This window comes from Triturus cristatus, chromosome 5_2 (genome assembly GCF_964204655.1).
Source record: "Triturus cristatus chromosome 5_2, aTriCri1.1, whole genome shotgun sequence".
In the NCBI taxonomy this organism is placed as follows: domain Eukaryota; kingdom Metazoa; phylum Chordata; class Amphibia; order Caudata; family Salamandridae; genus Triturus; species Triturus cristatus.
The window spans coordinates 805,909,078-805,923,711 of NC_140588.1; the positions used below are offsets into that span (position 1 = coordinate 805,909,078).

A 14,634-nucleotide genomic window follows, 5' to 3' on the forward strand; every position below is an offset into this window, starting at 1 on the left:
CTAAGCAAACAGTTGAATTCACCAGCCTGTGATACCGGCACTGATGACGGCCACGGAGGCCAGAAACGCGTCTGCCATTGCTTCACGGACTGTTTAGCCAAAGCTGGAAATTTTGCTCATTAAATTCTTTTCCGCATCCGGAGCTGTGTCCTGCTTGCTTTTGTGTTTAAGGTGAGCGTTGGATTGTATGTTTAGCCGGTGTGCTGATACCGGCTTCGGACACGCCCTTTCGGTCAGGAGCACCGTGTTTTCAGCAAAACTTGTGGATGAGTACGATGAGTACAAACACGGCGCCCCCCCGAGCGAAAATTACTGCCACTGGGCCGTTATGTTTGCGAGGGGAGAAAGGAGGCAGCGCGTAGTTGCCTGAGAAGGATGCGGACGAGGATGTGAGCTGAATTGACACACCCAGGTGGAATATGCAGTTTGAAGTCCAGCGCCATGAACTGTGGGGCATTAATAGGTGTCTGTTTTCCCGTCACTGTATGAGGTACCACGTTGGACCACCAGTACCATCATGCAGTTCTCCTGGAGCCCAGCGGCACCGTCTCACTCACCTGACTGTAGTGGGAGGAGCTGAGAGACTGCTTATCAGGACAGATCTCTAAGCAAACAGTTGAATTCACCAGCCTGTGATACCGGCACTGATGACGGCCACGGAGGCCAGAAACGCGTCTGCCATTGCTTCACGGACTGTTTAGCCAAAGCTGGAAATTTTGCTCATTAAATTCTTTTCCGCATCCGGAGCTGTGTCCTGCTTGCTTTTGTGTTTAAGGTGAGCGTTGGATTGTGTATATATATATATATATATATATATATATATATATATATATATATATATATATATATATATATATATATATATATATATATATATATATATGTGTATATGTATATATATGTGTATGTATATGTGTATGTGTATGTATATGTGTATGTATATGTGTATGTGTATGTGTATGTGTATGTGTATGTATATGTGTATGTATATGTGTATGTATATGTATATGTATATGTATATGTATATGTATATGTATATGTATATGTATATGTATATGTATATGTATATGTATGTGTATATGTATATGTATGTGTATATGTATGTGTATATGTGTATATGTATATGTATATATATATATATATATATATATGTGTATATGTATATATATATATATATATGTGTATATATTTATTTGTTTTTTTTCTCTCAATGTGGTTTCAGCCAGATCGCTCCGGTGCGGGCGTTGGGCCACACTAGTGGCCATAAATCAATTTTGATACAAAGGACACCCGCACTCTGGAACTTTATAGGTTGTTTCAGAATTTATTAACAGAGCCCAGTCTGTCACACCAACGCGTTTCAGCCTAACCGGCCTTGCTCATGGTAGGTGGCACTACTTTCCGCAACTGTTTTATGTCATTTCCTGTGCGTCATACATTACCCATAGATTTCTGGGATTTGTAGTTCAAAAACAGAACACCTTGTGACAGTATCGTTTTGGAAACAATAAACACATTAGTATTTCATTTCACAAATACCGGCATTTTTGTATGTGATTTTCTGATCACAAATGAGCATGATTGTCATTCTTGGAATAATAAAGTATTAATGACGATGTCTATTTGTATATTACATCGCGCTCTTCACATTTACATCATTTCTCGGTATGTATTACATTGTATTGATGTATAGTACATCGTTTTTTAGGGTATTCCCCATTCATGCATGGTGATCCAGATCTCATAGGGTGGAATGGAAATTGTGGGTATAGTACCCGTAGTTGTTCTTTTCATTTATAATTATTATACCCAATAACAATGATAACATCCAGGCAAGGATCTTTGTAGTTTTCCTTCCGCAAGATCAAGTCTCTTTTGTTATTCCCACACTTCTCAGATCATTCTTTCATCAGTTTGATTTCAGGAAATTTTCATGAAGTTTTTCCAAAGTTTTTCTTCTTCTTCTTTGACATTGTTCATGGTAGTGATATTGTGTTTTATAGATGAACATGGAGTTCTTCATCAGCATTCATCCCCCTCGGGTTCTTTGTTCGAAGTCTGATGATGTACTTGGATTCAAGCTGTCGGAGTTTCTTTTTTCGGTCACCCATCCTTTCATTGTTTTCTATTGTGTCAATTCCAAAGAAGGTCATGTTTCGCCAATTACCTTCCTGGCATATAAGTAGATGTTTGGCAGTTGCATAAGTCTGATCTTTATTTTTCACTGCTCTGATGTGTTCCAAGATGCGTTTTTTCAACATGCAGATGGTGCTGCCTATATACATCATACCACAATTGCATTGGATGACATAAACTACAAATTTCGTTGTGCACGTTATTTTTTGATTGATGTTGATATTTTTTCCTTCGGGGTCTTTTATGGTTTTCTTATTGACCCCGATTTTACAAGCCTTGCAGTTATTGCATCTTTTGAAAACATCTTGTTGTTTTTCTAGCCAGTTCTTTCCTTTTTCTTTTTTTGTTTGGAAATGGCTCTGAATTATTGTATCTTTGATAGAGGGTGCCTTCCTGTAAGTAGTTAATGGTTTTGTTCCAATAATTTTGACTAGATCTTGGTCTTGTTGTAGAAGTGGCCAGTATTTTTGGACGATTTGTCTTATTTTGTAGGATTCTTTCCTGAATGTCAGAATCCATCTAGGAGCTTCCTGTTTTTCATGTTCATTCTTGTTTTCTGGATATAGACTTTTTTTGATGAGGATTTCTGTTCGGGTCATTGTTTTGACTTTTTTCATGCTTTTGTTGAGATCTCTTTCCTTATATCCTCGTTTTTTTAATCTCTTTGCACTGTTGAGAATTTCTTTTTCTGCATCTTCATTTGTTGAATAGTTCCTTCTCATTCGAATGAATTCTCCGAAGGGGATGCTTTTCAATAAGGCTTTGGGATGAAAGCTTTCTGCATGAAGGATGCTGGTTTGTGGCGGTCTTTTTTCTGTAGTGTTTTGTTTGTATTTGACCGTTCTCGATATGTACTGAAATATCCAGGAAATCAGTTTTTTTGTCGACTAGTAGTACAAGTGAAAGAGAGTCCAATGTTGTTATCGTTTAGTGTTTTAAAATATTCCATGAACTCCTCTTTATTTACATTCCAAATTAAGAACAAATCGTCTATGTATCGTGACCACAAGATAATTTTCTCAAGGGCCCTGTTGTTATTCGGGCCCCAGGCTATCTCCTTCTCCCACCAACCCATGATGAAATTTGCATAATTGGGTGAGAATGTAATGCCCATGGCACAGCCACACAGTTGGTGATATATCTCATGGTCGAAGAAGAAGATGTTGTTATTCAGACACATTTGAATCATTGTGAGCAGCATCACTGAGTGTTCCAATTCTTTTATGTTTCTTTGCCTCAAGAAATACGCACAGGCATTCAGCCTAATCAAATGTTCAATAGATGTATAGAGTGATACTACATCAATGGTTACCATAAGATAAGATGGATTCCATGCCGTGTTGGAAAGAACCCGAAGGAAATCACCTGTGTCTTGGATGTATGACGTTAAGTTTTTGACTATGGGTGCAAGGTAGTGGTCTATGTATGATGAGATGTTTTCGTACAGTGAGTCACAAGATGATGCGATAGGTCTGCCAGGAGGATTAACCAGTGTTTTGTGGACCTTTGGCAGAAAATAAATGGTAGGGATTGTTGGATTTTCCTTGAGGAGAAATTTATGTTCCTCTATGTTGATTAGATTGTGCTCATACCATTCATTTAGGTGTTTTTTTACATCTTCAATCATTTTATACATTGGATTATTTGTCAGTTTTGTGTATTTCTCAGCATCATTTAATTGTCGGTACGCTTCTTTTTTGTAATCACTGACATTTTGGATCACAATGTTTCCGCCCTTATCTGCGGGCTTTATAATTGTCTGGGTTCTTTGCCAAATTCTGGATGGCCTGATTTTCTCTTTTAGATGTATTTTCTCTTGTTTTGTTGTCTCTTACTTTTTCTATTTTCTCAATTTCATTCATGATCACTTCTGAAAAGGAATCCATTTTGTTGCCTGGCGATAACTGTGGACTGTATTTAGATTAATTCTTCAGTCCACTGTGTTCATGTTGTTTAGTATTGATTCCGAGATTTTGCAGTATTTCGATTTCATTGGTTTCATCATTATCTGAATCATTTGCTAAATCATAGAGGTTTTTAAGATGTGGAATTTCCTCTATCGTTAATAGTGAGTCACTTTTAGTCTGCTTGGTTGTATCTTGAACATTTTCGATTTGATTGTTTGTTTGTTTATTGGCATGTATTTTAGTCCATTTTAATTTGCGCACAAATTTGTACATGTCAATTTTGGTGTTGGTATAATCGAAATGTTTTTGTGGACAGAGAGGCCTTAATTTACAATTTGACATTCTATTTCTGTTGGTGCATAATCCGATAGATTTATTATTAAGTTGTCATTATTTAATTCCTCTTTGTTCGGTTCCGAGTGAATATTGTCTTCTTGTGTTTGAATCGTCGGGTTTTCCTGAGGCTTCTGAACACTTTGTATTGCCTCTTCCAAACCCTCTGCCTTGTCCCTGGGTCCGTGATAAATTTTGGTCCAGATTGACCAGGCGCATCTCTTCTAAAAAAGTGATATTAGTTGGTGTATTTATGCTTGTTGTTGTTGTTTCGTTTTCACTCCCACTAATGTCTGATTCGCTTCCCGTTTCCCCAGATGGCTGTAAAGGTTTCTTAGCATAATTCATTTTTAATGCATCAAATCTCTTTGCAAATGTTAATATTCGGCCTTGTTTGTAGTCGGCCTTATCACGAGCGAATTTTCTTTGTTTACGCTGTTGGATTTCTTCTTCATACTTTTCTAAGCGATCTTCCATTTCTTTTCGTAGTTTGTCTGTGTCCTCTTTGTCATTTTGTAAGATTTTAGCCTCTAAGTCCTTGATCGTTATATGTATTTCTTCAAGGTCCATCTCGGCGTATTTAATCAAATTCCGCATCATGTTTTGACTGCATGTCATATTATTAGCACCCCACTCTTCAAGCATGTCTGTTCCCGTATCTGGATGTGTGGGCATCGTAAAGATCCTTAATCCACGTGGGACTTTATTTATTTCAAGATATTTCTGTAAATGTAAGACCTGGGGTCTCCAGGCCCTAAGGGGGTAACGTGACACGAGCGGCTGGGCACCCAAAGGCTTGTGTGTAAAGCGACCATACAACACGCACATCCACTGAAGCAAGGAACGCACACAATAAGGGACGCCACACTGTAGAGATTTATGCAAATAACAAGTTTTATCCAAGCAGTTCGAGATAAATGCAGTTCATAACATATATATGCACTTCATGAGATATAAATTCAGTTAAGGAGATGACCATGGCAATTCACTTATGCCAGCGTTTGATCCGCCAGCACCATATTCACCAGTATGATTTTCACCAGTATGATATTCACCAGTACCTTGTATATTCTACTCCCCGTGGTAGGGTTTGGGGATTGTAGCGCTACTCCTGGGGGCGTGCAGGGACCCAGGGCAGACCTCTCGGGCCTACCGTTACCTTGGGACAAATCTGAAGAACACCTTCAGAGCAGAGCATTAGAACATAGCGCCACTCGTAACCAGCACGCAGTGCATACTTCAGAGCAGAGCACTAGAACATAGCGCCACTCGTAACCAGGAAGCGGCGAATACTTCAGCACTGAGCATTAGAACATAACGCTACTCGTAATCAGTAAGCAGTGAATACGTCCGCACTAAGCATTGGAACATAACGCTATTCGTAATCAGTAAGCAGTGAATACGTCAGCACTAAGCATTGGAACATAACGCTACTCGTAAGCAGTGAATACGCCAGCACTGAGCATTCGAACATAACGCTTCTCGTAACCAATAGCAATGTATACTTCAGAACGGAGCATTTAGAACATAGCGCTTCTCGTAACCAATAGCAATGTATACTTCAGAACGGAGCATTTAGAACATAGCGCTACTCGTGATCAATAGCAATGTATACTTCAGAACAGAGCATTTAGACCAGCGCGCTACTCGTAATCAGTAGCAATGAGTACTTCAGAACGGAGCAGTTCACGGAGCACAACGAGTCGCGCGAAGCGAGCCTCTCGTACTCCGGTGCAGTTCGGGAGACACAAAGTTCCGGAATAGTCAGTGGGGAACAATGGGCGAATCCCTCGGAGGGGTCTCTCTGTCGTGGTGACCAGGGGACTCCCACGGAGAGGGAACCCGGGCTCAGGGTGCGGTGTGGCTCCCAGCCTGTAGGGGGCGCACCGGGGTCAGTCCCAAGCCTACGGGCTTACCTTGCTCGACGTCGGGAAGGCGTCCGCACCGGCTCCGAAGTCCGCAGGCGATCCTGTTGCGACGGGGGTCGGTCACGGCCTCACGCACCTTCACCACAGCTGCGACGGCAGCGACGGGGCCCCGGGCTTCTCCTCGGGCCTCGCCTCGATGAGGGGCACTCTTCCGGGCCTCCAGGCCGCAGCGGTGAGCGCGCTTCAGCCTCCGCACCACAGGGGGGGGCTCAAATTAAGCTGGGGGCTCCGCGCTTAACGGCGCACGCTGCCGGGGATCCCAGGTCAGGTCAGGGAGCGCAGGGGTCACAGCGCTAAGACCTGGTTGATTTTCAGCGATACCACCATTGGTTAGGTAGGTAGTTTCAAGGTTCAGTCTGGACACGCAGTCTCAGCATTCAGTTCAGGCAATCAGTTGCTCCTGAAAGTCTTGATGGCGCAGATGTATCTGGCGCCCTTAAGGGGTTCTGTTACAGGGGGGTAGGGGGTGAGTTGGCGACTAGGTCCTTCCTAGTCAGGCTGGGCAGAGGTTCCCTGGGTCCTCCTACTGCTGGGCAAGATCAGTGGGTTTCACAGGATCCCTCACTCACTTAAGAGGCAGCACCTAAATCCTGTCACTCTCAGAGGCATAAGTCCCTGGCTAGGCCCTACCGCCTACACTCCTGCGTGGATTCTCCAGCTCTGCTTTACCCCATTGGCCAACTGACTAGAAAAAGTTCCCTCCCTCACTTATGTATCCCTAGGTCAGGTGACCTCTAGACAAGGCGGCAAAAGTAAAACCACACCTCCCTTCTAGAAGGTTCCAGCACATTCCAGGAGCTTCCCCATTCTACCTATGGGACAAAAAAGGCGGGCTGGTGTCGCAACATTGTTGTGGGGTTCCAGCCAGCTCCTGGCAGCTAGGGTGCTACTAATAAAGACCACTCTGCAGTAGCAGGGGCCTGTGGCAGCCATCTTGGGAGAAGGGAGCACCTGCACCTTAACACTGATTGGCAATGAAAAGGCGCCCGGAGACCTAAGCCCAACATCAAAATGAGGGTGGAAAAATGAGGCACGATCAGAAATAAATGGGGAGACCACCCTAGGGCTGACAGGTCCAAGAGTAAAGCTAATGCTTCCGAGCTTTTACTTATTTCTCGCCTGCATTGTTTTTCAATCTGGGTAAAGAGTTGTTTTAATGTAGGATTCAAATCGTTCGGTTTGGTTGAGCTTGCTTGTGCTGACGCTTCCCCACCACCGCCTGATTGAAACATTGTTGCAGCTTTTTGAACGCGTTTCACTTTTTGCGCTTCCATCCTTATTTAGACCAGTTCTTTGTTTTGCCGATATTCAATGAAAAAGTGAAAAAGTTTAGATTTTCATTCCGTGTTAATTACGAAAGGGCTAGTCTTCCGAATGGTTTAGAAATGTTATAAAGATCCCCCTTGGTGTTTTTTGAAACCGGGTTAGTGCTTATGATTTTAAGCGCGATGCCGGTTTACACAATTTTGCACCTTCAAGTCGCTTCGATGGAGATCCACAGTGCTGTAAACTAATCGCACATTGCTTTGCCACTTACCCGGTGGGAAAGCTCCTGTGTAGGCGGCGCTCTCTGCCCCGTCTTTCGCCCGGTGGGTTTCCAGTGTTTGTTTCGGCTTTTCGTCTCGATCGGGCGCTTCCGGCTTTAATTTCAATTTTCTCTCAATGTGGTTTCAGCCAGATCGCTCAGCAGCGGGTGCGGGCGTTGGGCCAAACCAGTGGCCATAAATCAATTTTGATACAAAGGACACCCGCACTCTGGAACTTTATAGGTTGTTTCAGAATTTATTAACAGAGCCCAGTCTGTCACACCAACGCGTTTCAGCCTAACCGGCCTTGCTCACGGTAGGTGGCACTACTTTCCGCAACTGTTTTGTCATTTCCTGTGCATCATACATTACCCATAGATTTCTGGGATTTGTAGTTCAAAAATATTTCAAAAACAGAACACCTTGTGACAGTATCGTTTTGGAAACAATAAACACATTAGTATTTCATTTCACAAATACCTGCATTTTTGTATGTGATTTTCTAATGTCTGATCACAAATGAGCATGATTGTCATTCTTGGAATAATAAAGTATTAATGACGATGTCTATTTGTATATTACATCGCGCTCTTCACATTTGCATCATTTCTCGGTATGTATTACATTGTATTGATGTATAGTACATCGTTTTTTAGGGTATTCCCCATTCATGCATGGTGATCCAGATCTCATAATCTATATATCTTAGCGAACACACATAACTGGATGAGGAAGACTGGCATTATGTTACGTCACTCCTAAAGCATAGAACGACCTCCCAATCCACATCCGAGCCTCCTCCTCTCTTCTTGAATTCCATAAGACCTGGATTTAAGCAACCTATCCTAGGTAGGCAATATATATAATATATATATCTATATCTATATCTATATCTATATCTATCTATCTACTGGCGGTCGCCAGTAGATAGTTATAGTTAGGACCGAGTTGCCATAGGAAATCTCAAAATTCTATTTTGAATAACTTTGGCGCCGATTGACGAATCCTCGCGAAATTTTCAAAACTAATGGGGCGCTCCGCTCCGCTCCTACCCTGAAAGTCTCGGGGTGATTCGTCAAGCGGGGGCCGAGAAAAAGGGGGGGTCCCAAAACGCGTTTTCCCCATGGATTTTTCCATAGGGACTTTAGTCGCAGCTACAGCCCGACCGGCTGAACAGAATTACGTGAAATTTGGCAGAGAGGTAGCTATAAGGTCCATGAAGTGCCTTTTGCAGGTTTGGTGTAAATCTGTTCAGTATTTCCAGAGAAAATAGCATTTCAATCAATATATATATCTGTACGCGCGCAGCGTGCGCGCACCTTGCCGTGCGCGAGCGCAATTCTGATTGGTTGTTAGATCTTAATAAACATTCGAATCGGTCGAAACCAGGAAGTGTTGGCCGCCATTTTGTCTCTCGCACTCTGAGGGGGTGAAAAACAAATGTGGAGAACGTGAAAAGGGGGCAGGGTGGACAGTTCCTGACCCCCTAGCCGTGGTCAGGGGGTCCCATAAGGACCCCCAAGGGCCAAAAAACTATTTTTTATTTTTTCGAAAAATCGCCGAGTGCGCGCGCCGTGAAAAAGTTTTGTTTAAAAAAATATATTAATAAATACATAACTTAGCATTTAAAAAACCGTACAAATTCACTGAAAAAACCATAGGTTTCACACACGTTATAGTTGGGAATTAGCATTTAAAAAACCTTGCAAATTCACTTAAAAAACCATAGGTTTCACACATGTTATAGTTAGCTGGGCATTTCCCTCGTAAAAAACCAATGAAATTCCCCCGTTATAGTTAGTGCAGGCAACTATAACTCACGCGACCGCAATCCTCTGCTGATGACGTCAGATATTACAATACTGATGACATATGTGTCTTTCTGAAAAAAAAAAAATGTAATATATGTATAGCTAAAGATGAATGGAAGAAGACATGGGTAAATAAGTGTCTAAATACAGGGATGTAATATCTGACGTCATCAGCAGAGGATTGCGGTCGCGTGAGTTATAGTTGCCTGCACTAACTATAACGGGGGAATTTCATTGGTTTTTTACGAGGGAAATGCCCAGCTAACTATAACATGTGTGAAACCTATGGTTTTTTAAGTGAATATATATATATATATATATATATAATATAATATATATATATATATATTATTCCCTACCTATGTGGAATTCAAGAAGAGAGGAGGAGGCTCTGATGTGGATTGGGAGGTCGTTCCTCGCTTTAGGAGTAACGTAATATAACACCAGTCTTCCTTATCCAGTTCTGTGTGTTCGCTAGTGAGTGGATGATGAGAGGCAAGCTTAAGAAAGGGATAACGAGATTCAGACGAGGAGAGCCTGGATAGCACCATTAATTTACCGGGGTCCTAGTTTGAAAGGGAGTGTGCTTGTTTTTCTATCGCACTTGGAGAAATAGTCTGGTGCAACCCAAGTGTCCTGTTAAGAGGTGGGGCACAGGGGAAAGTACGACATGAACGTGGATAGCATCTAATTAAGAAAATAGCGGGTGGCACCGTAGAGAGGTGTGGAGAAATCACAGGTAACATTCATTCAGACACTGAATTAGTAAACTGCTACTGATGTGGCAGTATCCTCAGGAAAGGACACTTCGCAAGTCTCACTCAAATGCAAAGCAAGTCATGGAAACGAGGGGTAAACCAGTTACAGGCAGTGCAGCAAAACAGTATATGTGAAGCACTGAAATGAAGAGAAACAAATTACAAGTGGTATCTAGGTGATGAGAATGAACTATGATTGCAGATAAGTAAGTTTTGTTTAGTCATTGTTATTCTTGTTTTTTCCCCCCAAAAGTTCGGCTCACAATCTGTTGTAGTATTGCTGTAAACGAACAGTACTTCGTGCACACATTGATAAGTACTCAAAAAGGAAGGGGCAGCTATGTTTGATAATGGGGAGGAAAAATGTATGTAATTATGTTTGCAATTTGCTCTGGCTTTAAGGCTGAAGCGGAAATAAATATATTTCACTAACAATGTGAACTAGTCTTAATTTGCTTTCCTCACTTTTTTCTTTTGGCAGTTTACTTTTATGAAAGAAGAAAAATGTTTACCAGTTTGTTCAAAATCCTATGATCTTTCCAAGGATGGTGATCGGAGTAAGCTTACTTTCCTAAAAAAAGGAATAATGCAACTGTATCAGCACCACTGGTAACGTTTATTAAATAGTGCCTTCTTTTACTTATGTTTGATTTTTAATCTTGCATGTTATTTTTTTCATAAATCTGATTTTGTCAAACACACTTTATTGAACTTTTTGCAGGCACATTTTTATATAGACCGCATACAAGAGATGGAAGTCTCATACCTCTACCTCGAAGTACTACTGACCGATACAGTTGCTAGAAATCTGACTTTATTGCTCAAGTAAACCAGGTCTAATGAAGCATTAGAAAGCAAATCTAGTGCCTTATATTCCCCCGTCCCAATATAGTAAACAATATACCATGCGGGAAAGTACAAAAATGGAGGGAAAAAAAGCTTCAGATGGTGAGCTGTGGCAAAGGGCATTGGCATAACCAGGCCCAGCTGCAAGCTCAAGGCAGTGGAGAAGTGGTATCTAAAAAACCCTCAGGCGGCTCATAACTGGAAGGGATTTAAGGGTCATGTGCGAGTTGGACAGGCAAGAGTGGAAGACCGTCTGAGAGAAATGTAACTAGAGGACCCCATTTGTAGTCAACATTTTTATATGTGTCTTGTAGAATATCAGTCATCTGCTCCATCGTTAGTCCATGCGAAAGCCTGGCGTGCTATTGCATAAGGGACCGATCAGCGTTTTTCTTCCAAGTGGCCACCAGGGCAGTTTTTGCAGCCACCAGGCAAAGCCACATTCAAGGTTTCGTCTCGCAGACCCAGTAGTGCGAAGCCCGTAGTAGATGGAAGGGGTTAGCCCAGTATAGTTTTAATTGGCGCTAAAATTTCTGGCCAGAACGGTTGAATGATCTGGCAGTCTCACCAGATATGTCAGACGTATCTCAGGAAGCCTCAGCCCCTCCAGCACAGATCTGATGTAGTTGGGATTATGGTTGTCAGTTTGGTGGGTTAGAGGTACCAATCAAACAAGATTTTATAGAGGGCTTTTCGAAAAGTGGTTAGTTGGCAGACCCTGAAAGAGATATAAAACCCGGGGGAGGACTGTCATTTTAATTGCATTGATACGGCCAAGACATGACAGGTACATGGGAGCCCAACACTTATGGTCTAATTTAAGCTGACAAAGTAATGGGCGGAAGTTGGCCTGGTAGAGATCAGTGATCTTGGGGGTAATTTTAATTCCCAAATAAGTAATGTTTCTATTCATCCATTTGATGGGAGTCGTAGTCTCTAACCTCTCCATATCTTGTGGAGAGGGTCAGGGTCAAGAGAAAGGATTTGTGTAAATGTATACAGTATCCCGCTACAGCTTCGTAAAGGGACAGTTCTTGTTGTATGGTATCCAGGGAAGTGGTGGGGGAAGTGAGAGAGAGAGCAATACATTGTCGTAGGTTTTATGGTCTACGGAACCGAAAGAGATGCCTCGCATCTCTGGTGTTGCTCTAATTTTAGCAGCTATTGGTTCTATACTGAGTGCAAAAAAGAGTGGAGAAAACCGACATTCTTGCCGGGTACTGTGACTCAAGCGGAAAGAGTTTGAGCCCGTTGACCACCACCCTGGAAGAAGGGTTTGTGTAGTTCGCTTGAACCATGGCAATGAACTGCACATGAAAACCCAAATTTGTGGCGGGTTTATAAAAGAACGGACCAGTCCATTCGGTCGAAGGCCTTTTCGGCATCAAGCGCTAGTTAGAAAGCTGAAATCTGTTTCTTGGTGGCAGGTGTACTATACTTCTCAGATGTCGTGGGTCTGTCTCCCTGGAATAAAGGAAGACTGGTCCAGGTGAATGAAATCGGGCAGAATCCTCTCTAGTCGATTGGCTAAGATCTTAGTGTAGAGTTTTGCATCTAAATTTAGCAGGGCTATAGGTCTATATGAAATAAAAAATTGTGGATCCATCCCTGGTTTAGGAATGACTGAAATAAGTGCTTCGCTCATTGAGGGAAGAGCCCATTTTGTTTGTAGCCATAATATTAAAAAGAAGTAAAGGGTGGTGGTTGGGTGGGGGGAATTCTGCACCAAACGTTTTTATAAAATTGCACTATAAAACCATTGGGTCCAGGAGACTTATGCGCCTTGAAGGTGGCTATGGCTATTCGGACTTCCTCCCTGCCTTTTTGGCTACCTAACTCCTCGTTCTGTGCTTCTGATACTTGCGGTAACTTCACACCATCGAACTAGTCTTGTTAAGCCTCTCTACAAGGCTGGTCGGAGCTGGATAAATTCTGAAATCATGAAAGGCCTGGGCCTTATCTTGCTCATATGTGGCAAGTTCCCCCGTGTTCCTGTGAATGTGGCTAATATATTCGTTCTCATGCTTCACTTGGAGACGGCGTGCTATGTGGGTGCCCACTTTGTCCCTTTAATGTACGTCAAATGTTTAAGGCGCAAAAGGATGAACTCAGCTGTATTGTTGTAGCTTGCATTTAGTTTCCCTCTCAAGGTAGTAACTTTCCTCTGCAGTGCAAAAGTAAGGGTATCTTTATACAATTTCTCAGCAGAATGTATTTCCGCTTCGAGAGCTAGTCTATCCTGGGTCTTCTGTTTGGTGAGCCCTGACAAGAGGGCAATATAATTTCCCTCTAATTACTGCTGTGAAAGCATCCCCGTGGTAAACCGATTGGTATCTTTGGGTTTGTTTAATTGGGAGAATTCTCGAATAGTTTTACGGAGCTCATCTCTGAAAAGACCGTCTTGAATAAGGGACCCAGGGAAAAACCATCGATGCAGTTTAGGTGTGGGAGCCCAGTCCAGGTTCAACTCGACAGGGGCGTGGTCAGACAGTGCGATAGTGTGGAAATTGACTGCTAAGAGTTCCTGTGTTGAAGATTGGCTAATAAATTGTGAGTATGAGCAGTGGGTGTGTGGAAATAAAGTTTAGAGCCTGGTGTTTGGGACCATCATTCACCACGCGTCCACCAAGCCTATAGACCGGAGGGGCCTGTTGAAGTGCTGTGGTAAAGATGCCTGTGCTTTTGCAATGCGGGTATGTACTGTCCATTTGCGGGTTCCAAGAATGGAGGAAAGGAGCTTGTGATGAGTTTGGGGAGTAGATCAAGGTGATCGTTCACAGTCTACTCGACAGGGTCCCCTTCACCATCAATATACGCCCCTCTTTGTTACTGCTTAGGGTTTGGAAGTTGAGAGAGGAATGAAAGAAAAAGGTCACTCTACAATGTTTGGGAGGGAGGGGACACGGAGGACCTATAATATATTGGGTAGAGTTTGTGGCGAAGTCTAGTTTCAGAACTGTGTTTAAGATGAGTATCTGCCAGCACTTATCGAGAAGGTATTTCCATAGTTTGTCGTTTGGCCAGAGATTTAAGGCCCCTAATGTTCCAGATCGATGTGGTCAACACCATTGTCATGATAGATAGGCGTTTCAGTGACGCAGCACTCTCCCTTGTCCCCCCCTCATGCCTGTGCCACCTTACCCCTAGAAAGCTCCCCGCCTCATGCCCCCCAGCCCATTTAAAACAATCTCCCGCATGGACCAATAAAGAGGATATCAAAACTGACCTAAACGGGAAACATGACTCCCAACAATCAAGAAGCAGTCAAGAAATTGTGAAAATGAGTGCCTGTAAGTCATGACCACGTAGAACCGTTATAGTAGAGTGGCTAGTGGTCAAGGTAACAAGCAATCTATTAGAAATTGAGAACAATATCGGGTCACTTAGGG

At 42.6% G+C, this 14,634-nt stretch overlaps 1 protein-coding gene across 1 annotated transcript in view; it reads left to right on the forward strand.

The window, feature by feature from the left end:
- LOC146829304 (transmembrane 9 superfamily member 2-like) overlaps positions 1-14,634 on the forward strand; it is a 669,393-nt gene that overhangs the window by 138,847 nt on the left and 515,912 nt on the right. Inside the window, exon 4 of the mRNA XM_085607971.1 lies at positions 10,881-11,008. Within this exon, the coding sequence (XP_085464097.1) occupies positions 10,881-11,008 (128 nt within the window). The remainder of the gene's footprint in view (positions 1-10,880; positions 11,009-14,634) is intronic.